The sequence below is a fragment of the Rhododendron vialii genome, chromosome 12a (assembly GCF_030253575.1).
Source record: "Rhododendron vialii isolate Sample 1 chromosome 12a, ASM3025357v1".
In the NCBI taxonomy this organism is placed as follows: domain Eukaryota; kingdom Viridiplantae; phylum Streptophyta; class Magnoliopsida; order Ericales; family Ericaceae; genus Rhododendron; species Rhododendron vialii.
In genome coordinates, this window is record NC_080568.1 from 18863852 (window position 1) to 18882693 (window position 18842).

Here is an 18842-nt window from a genome sequence, read left to right on the forward strand (position 1 = left end):
GTCAACTCTACAAAACCTGAATTATTTGAGCCTCTCCAATGTCATTGAGCACATGGATTGTGTTCAGGCAATGGATCTATGAATGGAGGTATTAGTCGAAGAAACATGGTAAGGAAGCCAAGGAAATTTTTTTCGCTGCTTTCTTTTCTTTCAGTAAAAGCCCCACAAACTCATGATCAAAACACATCAAATGTGTAGACTTCCTTTTGCTCTTCCCAAGTTTTTCATACACGACCTTAACAACTTATTGCTAGCATGATGATCAAATGTTTGAAGCAAGCAAAGTAAATGGGCAGATGATAAGGTTGTACCTTTTTTGGAGTATATGGGGCATCTAGAGAGAGAGAGAGAGAGAGAGAGAGAGCGAGAGCCGTCCACAGAGAAACAAAGAAATGAAATTGAGATGAGAACCTTTTTTGTACCTCTTTCGTTTTTGAAATTGAAGATGCATAGTGGTTGAAAACACCCAATTAATCACTGCTGCAACACAAACCTACATAACAATACAAATGACTTAATCAACATCTCAGAGATGAAAAGTCTAAGTAAAAAGCAAAAATCTAAATTCTAATTGCCGAAATCAGGTCTAGAAGTCTTATAATTGAGAGTGACAATCATTACGGTATCACAATTATCTTAACATTCATACTAATAACCCTCCGGCCTCCGGTAGGGTTGAGAAAAAAAAAAACTCCTCTCCGGTGGGCACCCTTAAGAAGAAGAAAATGCCACACAAAATTGTATGGACAAAAACTGAACCATAACATCTGGAACTTACAATTGGTAAACACATTGTGCCACAGAATTCCCATTAGTCTAGTAGTATGACTACTATTATAGCAACAAAACTACATCATTACACAGCCTCTAACCATTAAATTCCAGCAACAAATAAAATATATCAAACATGTAATCAAATATTCCAAAATTGGACTCTAAGTTTTAGTATAGATCCTATCAAATTGTGCATTGATTTCAGCTCCAAAATGTGCGATTTTTAGCCTCTAAACAGGAGGTTTAAAATGTATAGCATCGTTCATGGGCACAGATGTAGATACAGACTGCAAGAAGAAACAGCAATCTAGAAAAAAACAAGCAAACCATAACCAATCAAACTCGGAAAAAAAAAACAGCGTGTAGCATGTAAGAAGACAAAGAAGATGAAAATGAAGATTAAGAAGGCGGCAAACACTAAGAAGGCGACGACATGACCATTAATAATCATACTCGACAATGAAGGAGGAGGAGTGTCAAACTTGAAGGTTTTGGACTGCAAACTCCACTGGTGCAAAGTTGAGTGAAATGGTAAGAAATAAGCAAACTACAGAGTTTTGCTTTCATCTTTTGATGTCGACATTAGTTTTTTTATTAACAACTGCCTAAATTTTTGCAGGGCCGTCTATTTCGACTCCTACAATGAATGTATATGCTCTTATGTGCAATTGAGGTTAGTTGTGCCATATGCCCATGCCCTTGTAATAATCAAAAACAGTCTCTGCTTCAACTTAAGGGGTGTTTGGAAGCTAGTCACTCTTAGGGTGATTTCAAAAAAAAGTAAATTTACTTGGTAATTTGTTTCGCTAAACAAATATACATGTATTTAGAAGTAATTTAAGAGCCTTTAGCAGGCCCAACGGGCAGATTGTATCTAGTAGATTTGATGTTCTGTCATTTGGAAGCTATGTAGCACGGACACGGGACACGGCAATTCTAAAAATGGGGATACAGACACGGCGGGAGACACGCCACGTGTATAAATAAATAAAAAATAAATATATGTACATATATATATATATATGAGGAATTTTCAAGTGAGGGTGAGGAACTTTCATTTCTCGATCAAATTTTGAAAATCCGAACCGTTCAATGTGTGCAGAACGTAATTTTAAGGGTCCCCGCGAGAAATCAGCAAAAAAAAATGACCGGAAAGGGCGTCATCTGAGCAGTTTTTTTTGAACCGTTCAATGAAAACTGCTCGGATGAAGCCCTTCCCGGTCATTTTTTTTGCTGATTTCTCACGGAGACCCTTAAAATCATGTTCTGATAACTTTGAGCGGCTCGGATCATCGAAATTCAATCGGGAAGGGGAGTCCCGCATTTTAATAAAATGAGGGATCCCTCACCGGAACCTAACTCATATATATTAAGTTATCAGAACGTGATTTAGAGGGTCCCCGTGAGAAATCAGCAAAAAAAATGACCGGGAAGGGCTTCATCCGAGCAGTTTTCATTGAACAGTTCAAAAAAAACTGCTCGGATGACGCCCTTCCCGGTCATTTTTTTTTGCTGATTTCTCGCGGGGACCCTTAAAATTACGTTCTGCGTGAGTGATCCCTCACCGGAACCTAACTCATACATATATATATATATATAGAGTCCTCTTCTTATGAGGGATCCCCTACTTAGCTTAAGTGCGGACCTCATATATCCCAATCGAATTTCGATGACCCGAGCCGCTCAATATGATCAGGATGTGATTTTAAGGGTTATGACAAGAAATCGTCAAAAAAAATGGTTGGGAAGAGCTTCATCCGAACAATTTTTTAATGAACGATTCAAACAAAAACTGCTCAAATCAAGCCCTTTCGGGTCATTTTTTTTGCCGATTTCTCGCTGGTACCCTCAAAATCATGTTCTAATCACATTGAGCGACTCGGATCATCGAAATTCAATCGGGAAATGAGAGAAATGAAGAGGTCCGCACTTAAGGAGCCTATTTAAGGTCCTCACAGGAAGCTCACTGTATATATATATATATTATGAACCATTGAGTTGGACTCCACCATATTTATGAGCATTAACTCAATTGGTGTGTACAATTAACGTATACATATTCCTCCAGAATAGATAATAGGCTGTAGGCGCTCTACAAAACCCATCGAGAGTACTTTCCACAATCACTTCTAAATAACATTGTGCTCTCTTTCACAACTAGAGAATACACATAAAGCCATTAGCTATTTTTAACCCCACTGATGTGAACTGCTAGGAGAGTGGTCCAGACCTAATTATCTACACAAACTGGTTGCCCTCAAACTTAGCCCGTATATCAATGCTTGGTAACTTCTATCATTGCAGTGAAAAATGCCTCATGTGGTTCCCATATTTTCCATACAAAAATGTACATAACATAGTCCAAACATACTTATTTCCCACTCATCCGTTAAATAAGTTACCAATCTCTTAAAAGTAAACGAAAGGAAACAAGCTTATTGAAAGATTTGCAAAAATTGCCCTTCAAATTACAGTTCCCAATCATGATGAAAGAAAACAAGATTTTCCCATGCTTACTTGGAAGCGGAGATGGTTTTAATCACTTGGTCTTAACTAGTAAATGTGACCCTCATATTAGAGCCCATATTATCCTGCATTCACGTTTGGAAAATCTGAAGTCTTTATCCATGTTATATGTGGCTCTGGAAAACCGCCAGCAATACACTACAAAATACGTGAAATAGAAGATAAAAGAAGAGAAACGACGTACTCTATTGATCTTCCGGCAGCAGAAAATAAATCTGCCCAATGTCAGCCATCAGTTTTTCTTGCAACGCTAACAACCACATCAAAATACTCTGGAAAGCTTTTAATTAAACCACAGGTCTTCTCCAAAAGAGGAGAACTTTGCAGCACACGTGGGGAGTGAGATTTGGTTTTATTTGCACTCTACCTATAAGACAGTAGTCAGGAATCAGAAGCAATCAAACACTGAAACATGATCATGTAGATTATAGTCACAACATGATAGGAAAGAGATGAATTATTAGAAAATTGTGGTAGAGCTCCAGAGCCAAGCAATCCCTCCCACCCACCCAGTATCTCAACCGCTACAAGCCCATCCCAATCACAGCAAAATGGATCATGTTTTCTGAGTACCAGATGATTTAAAATACAGCAAGGATGAAACATTTGTGTCCAAGGTAAGTGAAGGTGACTCAAACTTTTAAGGGAAACCTTTTCAGTAAATGGGGTTTTCCCTAAGGGGAAAACTACAAGAGTGGATCATAGTGAAGTAACTCCCTCTACACCATACCAGCCCCAAAGCCATTTCCTTGACTGAATCTTGAAATATGTAATCTAGAAAAAACTTGAACCAACAAGGCTCGGAATAGGACTATTGATCAAGAAGAGTTACCTGGAAATCTTTGCATCGAATACTGTAAAAATAAGCCACTCCAAACAATGGGAAAAATGAGGCTTCTCAGTTGATAGTACTGCCAAACGCAGAGGTCCCTCACTCTTGTCCCTCTGGCAAACATATAAATAAGAAACACATGTGGGAATTCTTTAGAAGAAAGAAATCTAAACAGAACAAATAGAGCGATCTCATGCTGCCACAACAAACTTATGAAACAACTGAACACTCTACCAATAAAAGTATGATGAGATGACAACTTGCTCATGGTGTACTACGAGCTAATGGGTCCAAGTGGTACCTGAAGAAGGTGTCTAAGTAGGCAATGCAATAGAGTTTGAGCCTGTAGAGATGGCTCAAAACATGGGAACTTTGTGCAAGCAGAAAACGACATCCTCTGGGAAACACCAATGACAACTTTGGCAGATGGAAGAAGACCAAGAGGGTACATCTCACGGTCAAATTCCAATTCAGGGTCTAACTGAGAAAATTAATATCAAGTTACTTGATTATCTCAGAATACCTGACCTAGATGATCAAATCAAGAATATTAGGGGGTGTTTGGGAGGGTCATTTTTGCATTTTCTATTTCCCCTTTTCCCATTTTGGTTGTTTGGCTGAAAAGCAGAGAACTCATTCCATGAGAATGGATTTTGAGATTTGAAGAATGGAGAAGAGAAGTGAAAAAGAGGTCTGGAGGAGCTTTTCTCATTTTCGGTTTCCCATTCTCGTTCAAAAGGTACACGAAAAGACCACCATACCCTCTTAGTTTCACCATAATCCCCCAAAACCCCTTCCATGAATGTTATCCTCTCACCAGTCAAGAAACCCCACTCCAACTCTCCGACAACAATTACAGCAAAATTGAACTCCACTACTTGATCTCCACGACGACGGCAAAATCAAACTCCACGACAATGACGGCAACATCGAACTCAACAGCAAAATAGAAGATGGGTTTGAGATTTGATTTCAATTCGTCGGTTTGAGATGGGTTTGAGATTTGATTTCAGTTCGTCAAAATAAAAGATGGGTTTGAGATTTTATGGCAAAATAGAAGATGGGTTCTCCCTAACCATTGATTCTGGAAGTCAGATCTCAAAGAAATGCGAGGAACATACCAGGTGCTCGTGGACCAGACTTTGTATTGACAAATAACCCTAACCATTTGGTTCTTGAAGTCAGATTTCAAAGGGGGAGAAGATGGGTTCTCCGATTTGTAGAGAGAGAAAGAGAGAGGGGTGATTTTTAATTAACAGTAGTTTTATGACATGGGTAGGGGCAACATAGTAAAAAATCAACTCATAATTCATTTTCATTCAATATCTCCCAAACACTACCCCGGTTGTAAAATGCATTCTGTACGTATCATCCAAACACTCTACTAGATTTAAAATACATTCTGATCATAATTCAAAAAGTCAAAAAGCCAAAAAGCTGAAAATGAAAAGCCAAAAAGTAGGCTCCCAAACACCCCATACTAAATCATCGACTTCATGGTACTTAATTGTCTAACCAAGTTCACCTGACAACATAATACTCATCAATATTAAAGTCAGGAAAAGAGCTAAACATCATAAACAACAATCCATATGTACACCTGCAAGAAATCTTCCTGTATGAAAGGGTCAACACCCGGAGAGGGATACCAAACCTACAATGGTGAATCAGATAGGTAGAACAAAAAGAGCACTTGAAACGAAAATGTATTTGCCGAAGAGAATATTACCTGCATCCCTCTGCGGCCATAATCTAACCAAGAAACCTTTTCAATCAAGTTTGTCTTCTCCTTTGATAGACCACAGGTCACCCAAAACAATTCAACAGAGTTAGTCAGCTCTCTTTCCCGTCCATCAACCAAATCAAGCTGTGAAAGTTCCACATTCACCCTCAATATCAAACACCTAAAGAAATAAAAAATAAAAATCAGCAACTTCATAGTTTGTGAATCTGTAGTGCAAATTTCTATTGTATGTACATTTTCGACCATAAGTGCATACCTCACAGGCTCTTTTCCTAACATATCAGAAGAAGTTGAGATATGATTTTTTGAGGCATCCTCTCTTGAAAGCTGATCAGGGATAAATCACATTGCAGCAGGATGGCTCTTTGCAGTCATGATAGAGAGCTCCCATACTGTAGAAAGCTGTTTGTCATCATATCACTTAAAAACGTATGAAGAATGATGAATAATCACAAAAAATCTCATTCTGTGTGCAACATAAAAGTTACAAACCCAACAGCATTGACAGGAAAATTCAGTTTTTTCCAATCAAGTCAAATGAGAAGTAGAGAGCACAGAAACGTTCCTTTACCTGCGCTAGAAGGTGTCAATTCACCAGATATCTTCACATGCAATATGTGGACATCAACAGGCGGTAAGTAACGAGGAGATAATCTTGATATCCATCCATCACCATTGGCTTCACAAGTAGCGGTTTCTTACAAAGTAATGAGTTCTGGTCTAGGTGATATCTAGGGTAGAAAAGCAATTCATGCCTGAAAAACAATTGATACGAGTATTAAAGCCAATTATCTTCAGACAAGAAACGGCACAATATTGCTAATTCTAAGTGCACCTTCAGTAACAGCTTACGTAGGTTCTAGTGTGGTATAGTCAGTCAATAACAACTACCTTTCCAAAGATGAAATAAAGTTGGCTAAGCTAAAGATAAGTAAGGTTAGTAATGCATTCCATGAATCTTAAACTAGAAATTTGAGAGAACATGGTAGAAAAACAGAATATTTGCCATAAGAATTAAATGTTTCAACAACCATAAATTAATCACCCAAGGCCACTGTAGTGTGGGTCATTTACACCTAATCCTAGGCACCAATGCATCATGCACTTGATTTCCAAAAAGTAAAACAAAATTCGAGTAGATCTTTCATAATATGCATCTGAATCTAATACTTGGATAGTTATGAATGATCAACTTCCATAAAAAAATCCAATGGTCTCCTCTGCCAGAAGCCATCTCCAAGAAACATAGACTTGAAATCTCTCTCTATCGCTATGCTCCTCATATCCAAGCCCAGACGCTTATTACCAGATATTAGTCATGTCTGAATAGAAAACTAACGAACACAATCAAACTAATTGACCAGCCAACCACAACTCGAATTGCTGTCTGATCAATGTTTTGGCCAGGAAAATCTAAATTCTATGTTTCTATTGGAGAAATGTTGTCACTATTTCTTCACATCAAGTACGAACAATAGGGATTGTGTGTACAGTAAGCAAATTAGATGCAACAAGAATATCAGGTTAATCAACATAAATGCCTGGACCAGCTGCAAGGGTATCATCAATGTCAAATACTATTGTTTGTAGAAACTATAAGCATGATATCTGTTAAAGCATCCAACTCCAAACCAATTGGCAAAGAGTGGAGAGGCTGCCCAGGCTCATATACTAGTTTTGGAGGAGATAATTAACCAATGTGGGACAAATCCCAACACTCCCCCGCACGTGCAACCCCCGACTCACACATGGAGAGATAAACAAAGGATCCATAACACTTGGATCACAACAAACAACAGTGCAATTATGGCACAAATAAGGGGGAACAAATTTTCCGAAACCCTAGCTCTGATACCATGTTAAAGCATCCAACTCCAAACCAATTGGCAAAGAGTGAAGAGGCCGCCCAGGCTCATATACTAGTTTTGGAGGAGACAATTAACCAATGTGGGACAAATCCCAACCATATCAATTTTCAGTCACCAACACAATTTCAACTTGCCCCTAGGATTCTTTTCAATTTGTTTTATTGCTTTTTTGGTCGTAGGTTATAGGCCATGGAGTTCAACAAACAGAAATGTACATATAGCTCATATGTTGGAAGAATCAATATAGTTGCAGACAACATCAATTTTCCCAAGCCATAATAAGCCTTTGCACTGAATCTTTTATTCCGGGGTAATATCACCGAACGCTCTCCACTTCTTCAGTCATATATCATACAATATAAAACCATGAAGGCCAGCCACAGCCAAGTACATCCCATCCTTGCTAGCTGGAACATAGTGACATATAAGAAACCTAATTCAAACAAAACAACATTAGCAGCATACATATCGTATAATAAGATATGAGAAGAATCACACAGAATGATTGAGAAGAATACATAACTGGAAGGTGAAGATGCAAAATCTTCAGCTCATCAGTATCTTCAGACTGCACAATAAACAGTCGATCTTCACCATAGATAACTTGACGGTATAAGTAGTGCCTGAAACTCCTCTATTAAGGCAACATTGCTCATCAGTATCTTCAGACTGTACAATAAGCAGTCAATCTTCACCATAGATAACTTGACGGTATAAGTAGTGCCTGAAACTCCTCTATTAAGGCAACATTTCTCAAAAGAAAATGAAATGATTCACTCTGATGATCATTCCTCAACAGCATAAAGCCTATATCCATATTCATCCCAATGCATGAGAGAGGTGCCACCCATCATAGGTTCAATTTTGCAATCCTGATTTGGCTTAACCACTGGAGAACGGAACTTAGGCCAATTTGACGTATAGTAGACATCAGACGACACCCAGAGACAAACCAAACTGCAAGTCCTCATAACTTCCACCCTACTGTAAAAGCAGAATTATCAGGAGTCAACGCAATACAACTAATAGGACCAGTATCTTCATGCAAGTGGTTGCCTGATTAAATTTACTTGGTTCAGCCGGCTTCTAATTTGATTGAAACTTGGTGCAGTTCAACATGGACCAGAAAAACAGACGAGGGGCAAACACTAGTTGGATCACCCAACATTAGAACTAGAGTGATAACAAGGAATTTGGAAGCTAGTCACTAGCCATTGTATGCACATTATCGTGTTATTTACATTGTTATTCTCGCAACCATTATCTGCATTCCTTTCAATACGATTTCATTAGAAAAGCAAAGGAAGACAAACCAAAACGTACCAGTCAAAGATGATCAATATAATATTGAGTCATTGACCAAGCTGCAAGAACCTACATGCAATATTGCGGGGATGATATACGTCCTAAGAAGAAGAAGAAACAAATAGACTGGGAAAAATAGGGTAGAAGAACGATAACAACCTAGAAACAGTCCGGAAACCACAAGTAATCCATAGGTATCCAACTTGGAAAGAATCAGAGTGTAAAGGAGAAGAAGAAGAAGAAGAAGAAGAAGAATAAACCCAAAATAGCCAGCAAACCAAAAATAATGAATTACAGCAAAATCTTGTTTTTCAGCAACAAAACGAGTGCAACAAAACAAAAGAACACAGCGTAAGGAGGAGAATATTTTTTCAGCAATTTAAAAATTGACAAAACTTGTTTCAAAATACAAAGCTGTTTTAGAATTACAAAACCACTATCTGTAGCAAAGGAAAATACACTCCAACACTAAAATCTATACTATATTTTTTTTTAGTCAAGACGATTTTCTATTGCATGCAAAATCTAGCATCAAAGCACATTAAACAAGGTAAAATTATAGTATCAACACACTATAATGCGCTTTTGCAAATATGTTTTTTCTCATATAGTCAATCTTCCAACCATTGTGCATTTTTATGAAGAACATAAAGCTACTACAATAAGCGAGAAAATCATTCTAGATGTCATTAGACTCATTACCAAAGACACAAACATACACTGTGTCCATCTAAACCAAACCCATGCACATAAATCAAACCCACGCCTACAATAATCAAACTCATACCAGGGTTAAAATTATAAGTGCCCTAAAATTAACAAACCCTTAGTGAAACAAGGGATGAAATTGCCTTCCCACATAATCTCATTACTATACCAAAACCCCAAGTCCGATTATGCTATATATGTTCAACCAAAAATATGATTCATCTATTCTATCTATCAATGATTTAAATAAATCATAAATCATGAATGTAGCATAAGATTCGCCCACTTACAAACTTATAATCTCTCTCTCTCTCTCTCTCTCTCTCTCTCTCTCTCTCTCTCTCTCTCTCTCTCTCTCTCTCTCTCTGAAGATTGGCAAAAGCAGACAAAAGAAAACAAAGTAGCGCATAAGTAAAACAAATCAACCTGAACCCAGCAAGGAGACGGCAGGACAGAGGAAAATAACTCACAAATTGAACCTTACGCTTTTGGATTCATTTGCCCAAAGAGCCATTGCCTTCACTTCTCATATCTAGGGTTTTTTTCGGAGAAACCTCAAAACTAGCATCCCGTTACCACCAGACTTCTGACAATCTTCGTCGATCATAGGGTTTGAGAGAGATAGGAACGGATTTGGAGAGACCCGGGGAGGGGGGGGGGGGGGGGGGTGTGTGGGCGGCAGATTTTGAAATTGGGAACAACCCGTGCATGAGAAGAAAAATGCCTTAACGGTAGGTTCCCCAACATACTTTCACCAGTAGGATCCGTTCCTCTTTAATATAGACCTCTCTCTCTCTCTCTCTCTCTCTCTCTCTCTCTCTCTCTCTCTCTCTCTCTCTACTTTCACCAGTAGGATCCGTTCCTCTTTAATATAGACCTCTCTCTCTCTCTCTCTCTCTCTCTCTAGAATGTGTTCAGAAATTCAAACAAAGAATTGCACGAGTGAGGATTTCCTCCTGGTAAGATACGCATGCCGATCTGCACAAACGGCTCCATGTAGATCGTGTGGGTGTGTTTGCCAAACCAGCCTTGGTCTTGATTATAAGGAATAACGAGAAACCTATAGAAACAGAGACACGGCCACACCGACACAGAGACATCCAACACCACCGATGATTCCAACCGTTTAATAATTTTTTAAAAATTAAATGCACTTGTGAAAAATCAGTTCAATTCGATATGTGTAAATTACTCAATTCAATCTTCCGTTTTTTTCTTTTGATCGAATTCATAAAAAAAAATGAAAGATTGGATCGAGCACTTATACATATCTGATTTAGCTGATTTTTTGCTGGCCCACGTGATTTTTTTTTAAATTATCGAACGGCTCGGATCATCCGTGCGAGCCCCGGAGTGAATCCCACAGGCCTATCTGTATGCCCGGTTGATGTGGGGTGTCGGTTTCCCTAGCATCTTCCTAACAAAATTTAGCGCTCTTTTTTTTTCTTTTTTTTACCAATATTGTGTACATTAGACCCCGTTCTAGAACACCTTCTTAAGAAATACTCCTTCCGTCCTTTTTTAAGTGTCCTGCTTCGTAACTCCAACTTATTAAAAAGATATTATCATTACACCTTTCACATCAATTTTTTCCTCCACTTTCCCTACTTACCTATTATCATTACACTTTTACTCACTAACTTTTCAAAATAAAATTTACTTTTAGGGACAAAATAGACAATGCACCAACTTTTACTCCCCTAACTTTACAAAATAGACACTTATTAAGGGACAGCCCAAAATGGAATACTGGACACAAAATAAGGGACGGAGGGAGTAAGTACTTATTTTACATTTTCAAACTCAAAAATAATGTAAACGAAAAATAAATTTTCTATTTTTTTTGCACCGTATTAAAGATCTCATTGAGATCTCTTAAACAAAATCCATATTACATATTTTTAGATTTCAATAAGTCTATTATTTTTTAACTTAAAATTGCCTTCTTAAAAAATAAGTACTTATTCGGCTTTCTGAAACGGAGCCTTAGTGGGTTAGTAGGATATTAGAGTTAGCACACGAGAGGTCCAAGGTTATCCATAGCCCTAGCCCCCAAAGCCCGTCCCTTTTGAGACTCAAACCGAGGCCTCCACGAAATTTACATAGACTTACAAGAAATTTAGCTCTTAACCTATGCATGAAATTTACAAAGACTTAGGCCCCGTTCCGTTAACTAAAATAAGTACTTATTTTTTAAATTAAAGGAAATGTATTGTGGTATTGACCTGTCTCGTAAAGTAAAACATAAATATTTCAAAAATAAAAATTGTAGCAGAATAGGGCCTTAAGGCTCCATTCTTCCCGATTTTTTTTGTCTAAATCTTTTTCCATTATTTTTGTAGCTTTTTGTCGAGTGTTTCATCGTAATTTTTAAGGTTAATCACTCTTCTCGACAGTGAAAATGTGGACTGATATTGAAAACAATTTATAGAAGACGACACTTTAGGAAAAAACAAACAGCTATTTGGTAGTATTTTTTTCGGAGAAATGATAGAGGTACCGATTAGGGGGAGGGATTTCGTACCGACGGCCACTGACGGGCCGTCTCCGGCCACTGACGGGCCGTCTCCGGCCACCGGACGGCCGATCCGAGCCGTCTAAAAATTCTATAAAAAAAAACCAAGGGGCCCTATGCGAGAATCAATGGCATCCGAGGTGTGTAGGGTGCTTGATCCGAGCACCCCTTTTCGTGTGTATATGTATATACGTGTATATACACGAAAAATGGATGCTCGGATCAAGCACTCTACACACCTCAGATGCCGTTGATTCCCGCTCAAAGCCCCTCGGTTTTGTTTTTTAGAATTTTTGGACGGCTCGGATCGGCCGTCCGGTGGCCAGAGACGGCCCACCGGCGGCCGGCGGTACGAAATCCCTCCCCCCTTGTCGGTACATATAGCAACACTCTTTCCTTTTTTTCGCCTTTCATAATTTTTTTTAGCCGTTGGTCATAGATTTTTACTTTTTAGACTTTTCTCATCGTGAATCTAACAAAAATTCAGAAAAGATGAACAAAGCACACAATCTCATATTCCTTCTTGCCACATCCTCTTTCTTGGCATTATTTTTTTCACGGTAGAAGAAATTTATTAATTTTTGAAAAAAGAAAATAAAGATTAAATGGACCAAGAGCCTTGGTGTTAGATAGAGAAATAGATATTCTATCCATGCGTTGGCATCCTTTTTACAGTTTTTCTTGTTTTATATACTCCGTACTTCTCAAGTGGCAAAGAAACATCAATTGGATTTACCTGGAAAACCATAACACAATAGGATGTTGTGCTACACCTAAATTCTTATTTTTATCACAAGTGTATAATAAAATTTGACCTATTTTTCCCTCATTATCCATTGTGTATATACATATATTTTTTGGGGCTAATTTACCCTTTTCCACAACGGCACAACCATGTAGCAAAGAAGGATGATTTTCTCATCTAGGTACATTACCAAACTTTGATTAAACTATCACCAACGGCGTAATTACGGCCTTATATGTCTTGAAACTGCTTTGATCTTGTGAGGTTAAATCTAGATGCCTCGTTCGCATCATCGATTAATAAGAACGCATTTTCTTTCCCATTAGTGTCTATGAATTTCGTTACAATCAACTTCTCCATGACCTCAAGCCTTGGGTTAACTAGTGCCAAGAGTAAATTATAGGTTAGATTAATACATGTCGCTTATGATACTAGGGAAATGACTAGTATATATTGGACATTGTAGCCTACCTTAATTCCTTTGGCTTCCAGGGTTTTTAAGATCTCGATTAGGGTTTCGATACCCGTACTGTCTATGCAGGTAACTCCTACAAACACCATATTTTGTGTTTTGTAAGCAACATCCTACACATAGGTTGTAAACATGACGTTAGTCTCCTGTATTGGAAATTTTACAGCCCGTTTGGATGGAAGGGTTTCACGAGAAAAGAAATGAAAGAGTTATGGTTTATTGTGAAATCCCTCGTTTGGATTGAACATTTTGGTGAAAAATGGAGAGAAAAACACAAAAAAGAAACGTTTTAATTGAACCTTTCCCTTTCTCTTTCTCACCTAATCTCACAAAAAATTGCAAGAGTTCGTGAGAAAGGACTCCCTTTTCTTCTCTCTCCCTATTTCACCACCCAAACAAGCTATTACTGAGTCATGCTGATTCTTACCTCCCAATTCTAGGAAAATGTGCTCAATATAGCTTCCTTGATCAGCATCTCTACTTGCTTGTTCATCTCTAACTCATCTCAAAAATCCTACTCAAATTAAAGTTGCACACAAAAAAAGCCATAAGATACCCTCATAATCAGCACTTTCCAATATCAAAAACTCCGAAAATGAGTAAAAAAAGCCATATACTGTAGTTCATTACAAACGTGTGAAGCCCCAAAAATTAGAGTTCCACATCGATGGGCTCTGAAAAATGAAAGAAATATATAAGTGATTACGACCAGCTACTGTACAACCTGAACTTAACATTTTAAGCCACGTAATTAGGGCTTAGCAGGTTAGCTGAGGTGGGTTGTTACATAAAGTCATGTCATTCTTAATAAAAATAAATTTTTTGTGTGTATAATTTTTGTTTTGCAATTTGTGATATTTGGTGAGAATAAAAAATAGACCACTAAATTTCAGTGTTTCATTTCTCACAATCTGTAACTTCTTTATTTAATTATCTAAATGAGTGATAAAGTTACTTGTTTCATTTTTACACCTACTTGTCAAACAAAGGGCTTGAGAACAAGGTTTCCGAGTCACATTGTTAAAAAAGAAAACAAATAAATCCGAGTCACGACACAGTGAGCTAGGACTCATAAAACTCGCGAGTCAATATCCCAACTCGCGAGCCACTCTTACGCCGTACGGCCGTAGCTCTCGTATATTGTGTACAGAGAGAGAGAGAGAGAGAGAGAGAGAGAGAGAGAGAGAAGGGCATCGAATTCGATTCGCTGATCACACATGAACCTCGAATTTGTATCGAGAAATATGGAACAGTCGTTGTCATGATCAACAGGTAATCAATCTATCATCTGGAATAAAAAATGCTCGTAGGATTTGTTAAATCGCCTTCGCATGCGTCGTGTTTCTTTTCGCCGCTACGGTATCATGCCCAAGCCCGATCGTTCGCTCGGTAACGATCTTCGTCAAATTCGTATGTGTGGTTGTCGATTTTCTGATTATAAATTCTCTTTCCTTCTGTTTTTTTTCTCGGAAAAAAATCGGCTAAATAGCTAATGATTTGGCTACACAAACATACGTCGTTTTGCTGTGTAAGTATTTCTGTACGATTATTGTCTTCGAAATTAGCTTGCTTCCGTTGGTGCTGCAAGTGATGCCTTTCTTCGTATTTGTGGACCCTTTTATTCCTTTCTTGAATTCTATGTTAGGTTTCATGATCGTGATAGCTCTTCAGCCTCTTCCTCACGTGGAAGAATGCCGGTAATTAGAATTTAGAATGGATCTGGGTTTAGGTTCGCAGTTTTTTTCTTTCATTTTCTTAATTATTTATCTATTTATATCTTATACAACTCAAACTTCATGTCTTAGAAAAACAGCACAAGGATTAAATATAGGGGTTTAATTTACAATTTTGATGTGAATTGTGACGGGGAGAAATGATGATGGCCATTTATTGTGGAAAGCTTGATATCTAATTTTCTGCTTAAAAATTGGTGGGAGTTGCCGATCAAAAAAAATATTGGTTAGGTTACAAGTTTGAAGCTTCATCTTTGTTTATCTAAAATTTGGTTATCCAGGCTGCCATTTACATGGGTGAAGATGGCTAAGGTTGCAGCATTATTAGATGTGTTGTTCCTTTTTGTACTTGATTAGGCTTTTCAAGTTTACATCTCCAAATTATATTTTCCTTGAATAAACATCATCTGTCACCTGTTTAAAATATTCAGAATTACATATCAGTTATCTGTATGTGGGTTTTCTGAACCACAAAGCTGTCTTGCAATTGTCTGAGCGCACTCTTAAGTTTGTTTTGGTACATTAAACCTTGTATCTGTATGAAGGCTACATGGGATCCTTCTCCCATAAATTATGGTTTTGTTCATTTCCATATTATGGATGGGGGCACAGGGCCCCTGATGCTGTCGTGTTATCATTGCAATTCCACTGTTGTCTACTGCTGCATTGTGATATCGGGTTTTTGGTGTGAGAAAGTTCAATGGTCCATTTGTTTTCCATTCTCAGATGAATGTAATAAACATTTCCTTCGGATGAGGATTCTCCTTGTGGTTTGATATTGGTTTGATACATTGGATGATTTCTAGTTATTAACGGACTGCACTGTGCTTCAGCTGGCCTATAAGTTATATCTTTCAAATTCAGTATTAGAATAAAAAGAGAGTAAGCCATTCCGTAATTTTTCCGCCTGATCTTTTGGTCTTACAAACATTGGCTTTAAGAGTGATTGATTGCCCTTCTCCGACTTTTACTGCCCAACCTTAAGAGAGGATGGCTAATGCAATCCGCTTTAGATCTGTTTATGTGGTTTTCAATGCTGGAAAAAGAATGTTGACTTCCAATAATATTTTCCAAGTTCAATGTGTCTTAAACAGTCTTGTATTGTCTAGTGAGAGTGCATTGATGTTGGGCATATATTTGCTGCAGGCATACCAGGAGATGGAAGATGCTTGTTCCGGTCTGTGGTCCATGGTGCTTCTCTGAGAGCAGGAAAGCCATGCCCTAGTGAGAGCCTTCAAAAAGAACTTGCTGACGAGCTTAGAACTAAAGTACACAATCTCATTCATATTTCATGTATTTTTTAGAAGTCTTATCCTCATTGACCTTTTAAAAGTTTTTGCTCTTAGGATTAGCTATTGTGTGTCTAGATCATATGATAAGAAAGTGGTAAGAATAATCACCCTTTAGGAAGAGGGAAGCATAATTTCATGCATCTTTTTATCTCCATAATCCACACAATTGAATCAGCTAGTTAAGTGAACTTAAGTCTTCACAATACAGCCACATTTATATCTTCTTTGTTCTCTTTCCTTCATTCTTGTTGGCATAGTAAATGTGTTTCAAGACCACCCACTTTCTTTGGTTTTTAGTTTTTCCAGTTGCCTATGTTTACTTTGTGTGCTTGTTTATGGTCTCATTGTGGAAGGGCCAATCTCATTTGACAGGTTGCTGATGAATTCATCAAGAGGCGGACAGATACTGAATGGTAAAGAGGACCCATTTACATTCAAATTGTGTTTGCTTTGTATTGTTTTGTTGGACAGTTAGTTCATCTGATAGAAATCGTCTTCTTGACAAAACTTTGCACTTCATAAATCAGTGAAGAGGTAGATTTTGTATACTTTCCAAATGATTATCCTTCATATCATTTGATCACGACTTAGGTTGTCCAGCTAGCATTTTATGTTTGACAAGTAGTAAGTAGTATGAGTGTAACTGCAGTGCTTAATTCACTAACCTTGCATATGTAGCGGATTTTATAAAGTCAACCAATGGGATTCGTTCTGTGGAGAGTAATTGAAATATGTGAATATGCAGGTTCGTTGAAGGTGATTTTGACACGTATGTAACGCAGATGCGGCAACCCCACACTTGGGGAGGGGAACCTGAGCTGCTCATGTCCTCTCATGTCCTACAGTAGGTCTCCCATATCATCAATTGAATTCTCACCTAAGTCCTACCAAATCATGTGACTTCTGAACTTAGTTGTCCTACCAAATCATGTTGTTAGCCAATGAATAGCATAAATAGACTCTTTCTTCGAATCTTCACTTCAAGATGTTTGATATAAGGTAAATTTTCGTTTATGTAGAGATTGTATTCAGTTCTGTGTCTAAAACTAGACCAGGTTGAATGGTTGGAACTGTCTTTTGACATTCAATTATTCGTGTTCGCAGTTTGATACTTGAGACCTTCTAGACTGATGGTTTAGATATATCTGTTCTGTTTTTTAATTCACTCTTCAGTCTTCACTATCCAGTTGCAGCTGTCCAAGGATACATTGCAAAGCCTCTTCCTCAAATTAGTATTTCTCATTGTTTGCAGGGTTCCCATCACAGTGTACATGTGGGATAACAAGTCTAGCTTTCTTAAGGTTATAGCGGAATATGGTCAAGATTATGGCAAAGGAAACCCAATTCGGGTTCTTTATCATGGGTACGGACACTATGATGCATTACAGAGTCCTGGCACTTCACAGTCCCTGTTGTAAGATCCTCACCTCATCTTTATATATGCTTCCTTGTGAAACTGAATTTAGTAAATGCATCCTCAACTTTTAAGGCCAATACCATTATGGTCCATCTTTGGTTTGTAGTTCACATCCCTGGGTTTTAAACATAATGAGCATCTTATTTTTGCATGTTATCATAGGGTTACGTCCCACTACGAGCGCAACTCTTGTGTTTAGTTGCAATCTTTGAGATTCTATATCTAGAGCTGTTTGCAATTAACAAATTGCAGTGAGCTGCAGGCTAGTTTTGCTCTGTTAGTTCATGTTTTTTTCTTTTTGGGTTATTTATTGTTTATCCATATGTAATCTGAATTAGATTTTTCTTAATCGTTCTGTAATTTGTCAAGAGGGTATGCAAAATAACTTCAAAGTGAAAGTCCTTTTTTTTGAAGAGCAAAAAAAAAGAAAAGAAAAGAAAAGAAAAGAAGAAGTCATATTGCTTCCTAATCCAAACGGATCAAACCCTTTTTGGTGATGTTGGCAGGTACAAGAAAAGATGAAGTGATGTTTGCACTGGAGAATGATGTATGGTGTCTTTTGGCCATGTACAAGTAGTAGCTGAAGATTTCCTTGACTCGTAATACAACAATATAAAGCGATGTTTGCACTGGAGAATGATGTATGGTGTCTTTTGGCCATGTACAAGTAGTAGCTGAAGATTTCCTTGTACTCGTAATACAACAATATAAAGCCAATGTACTTTAGATGTGTTTAGACTTGGACACAAAATATGCAAATAAGGCAATATGCAAATGAGATGTGATAATCAAATGGACCCTTATTTCTCATTCCTTCGAATTGAGTTTTCTTACTCACAATTTTATCAAAAATAATTCGGCCACCAGCACGCTGTGTGGGGCCCACTCCGGGTCCTGTATGGATGATTCAA

The 18842-nt window shown here is 37.8% G+C and overlaps 1 protein-coding gene and 1 pseudogene across 5 annotated transcripts; one reads left to right on the forward strand and one right to left on the reverse strand.

Annotated features, from left to right (window-relative positions):
* Positions 1-425: 425 nt before the first annotated feature.
* LOC131309526 (uncharacterized) lies at positions 426-8442 on the reverse strand (annotated as a pseudogene).
* Positions 8443-14749: 6307 nt separating this feature from the next.
* On the forward strand, positions 14750-18741 carry LOC131311628 (OVARIAN TUMOR DOMAIN-containing deubiquitinating enzyme 4-like). Of its 5 annotated transcripts, none has more exons than XM_058339146.1 (6): positions 14750-14878; positions 16369-16490; positions 16887-16927; positions 17260-17358; positions 17767-17928; positions 18438-18741. In XM_058339146.1, the coding sequence occupies exons 1-6, from the start codon at positions 14821-14823 to the stop codon at positions 18451-18453; spliced, it is 498 nt and encodes a 165-aa protein (XP_058195129.1). In that variant the 5' UTR covers positions 14750-14820; the 3' UTR covers positions 18454-18741. The 5 variants fall into 5 exon arrangements, with proteins under 5 accessions (XP_058195129.1, XP_058195132.1, XP_058195131.1 ...); XM_058339145.1 differs by having other exon boundaries at positions 14789-14899; XM_058339147.1 differs by lacking the exon at positions 14750-14878 and adding an exon at positions 14968-15218.
* The last annotated feature ends 101 nt before the right edge of the window (positions 18742-18842 follow it).

Bases quoted from the DNA above. Each gene is read 5' to 3' on its own strand.
- LOC131311628 (XM_058339145.1), top strand. From the start codon at position 14,821: ATGCGTCGTGTTTCTTTTCGCCGCTACGGTATCATGCCCAAGCCCGAT. The intron at 14,900-16,368 runs GTATGTGTGGTT...TATTTGCTGCAG, and splicing joins TAACGATCTTCGTCAAATTC to GCATACCAGGAGATGGAAGA. The intron at 16,491-16,886 runs GTACACAATCTC...CTCATTTGACAG, and splicing joins CTGACGAGCTTAGAACTAAA to GTTGCTGATGAATTCATCAA.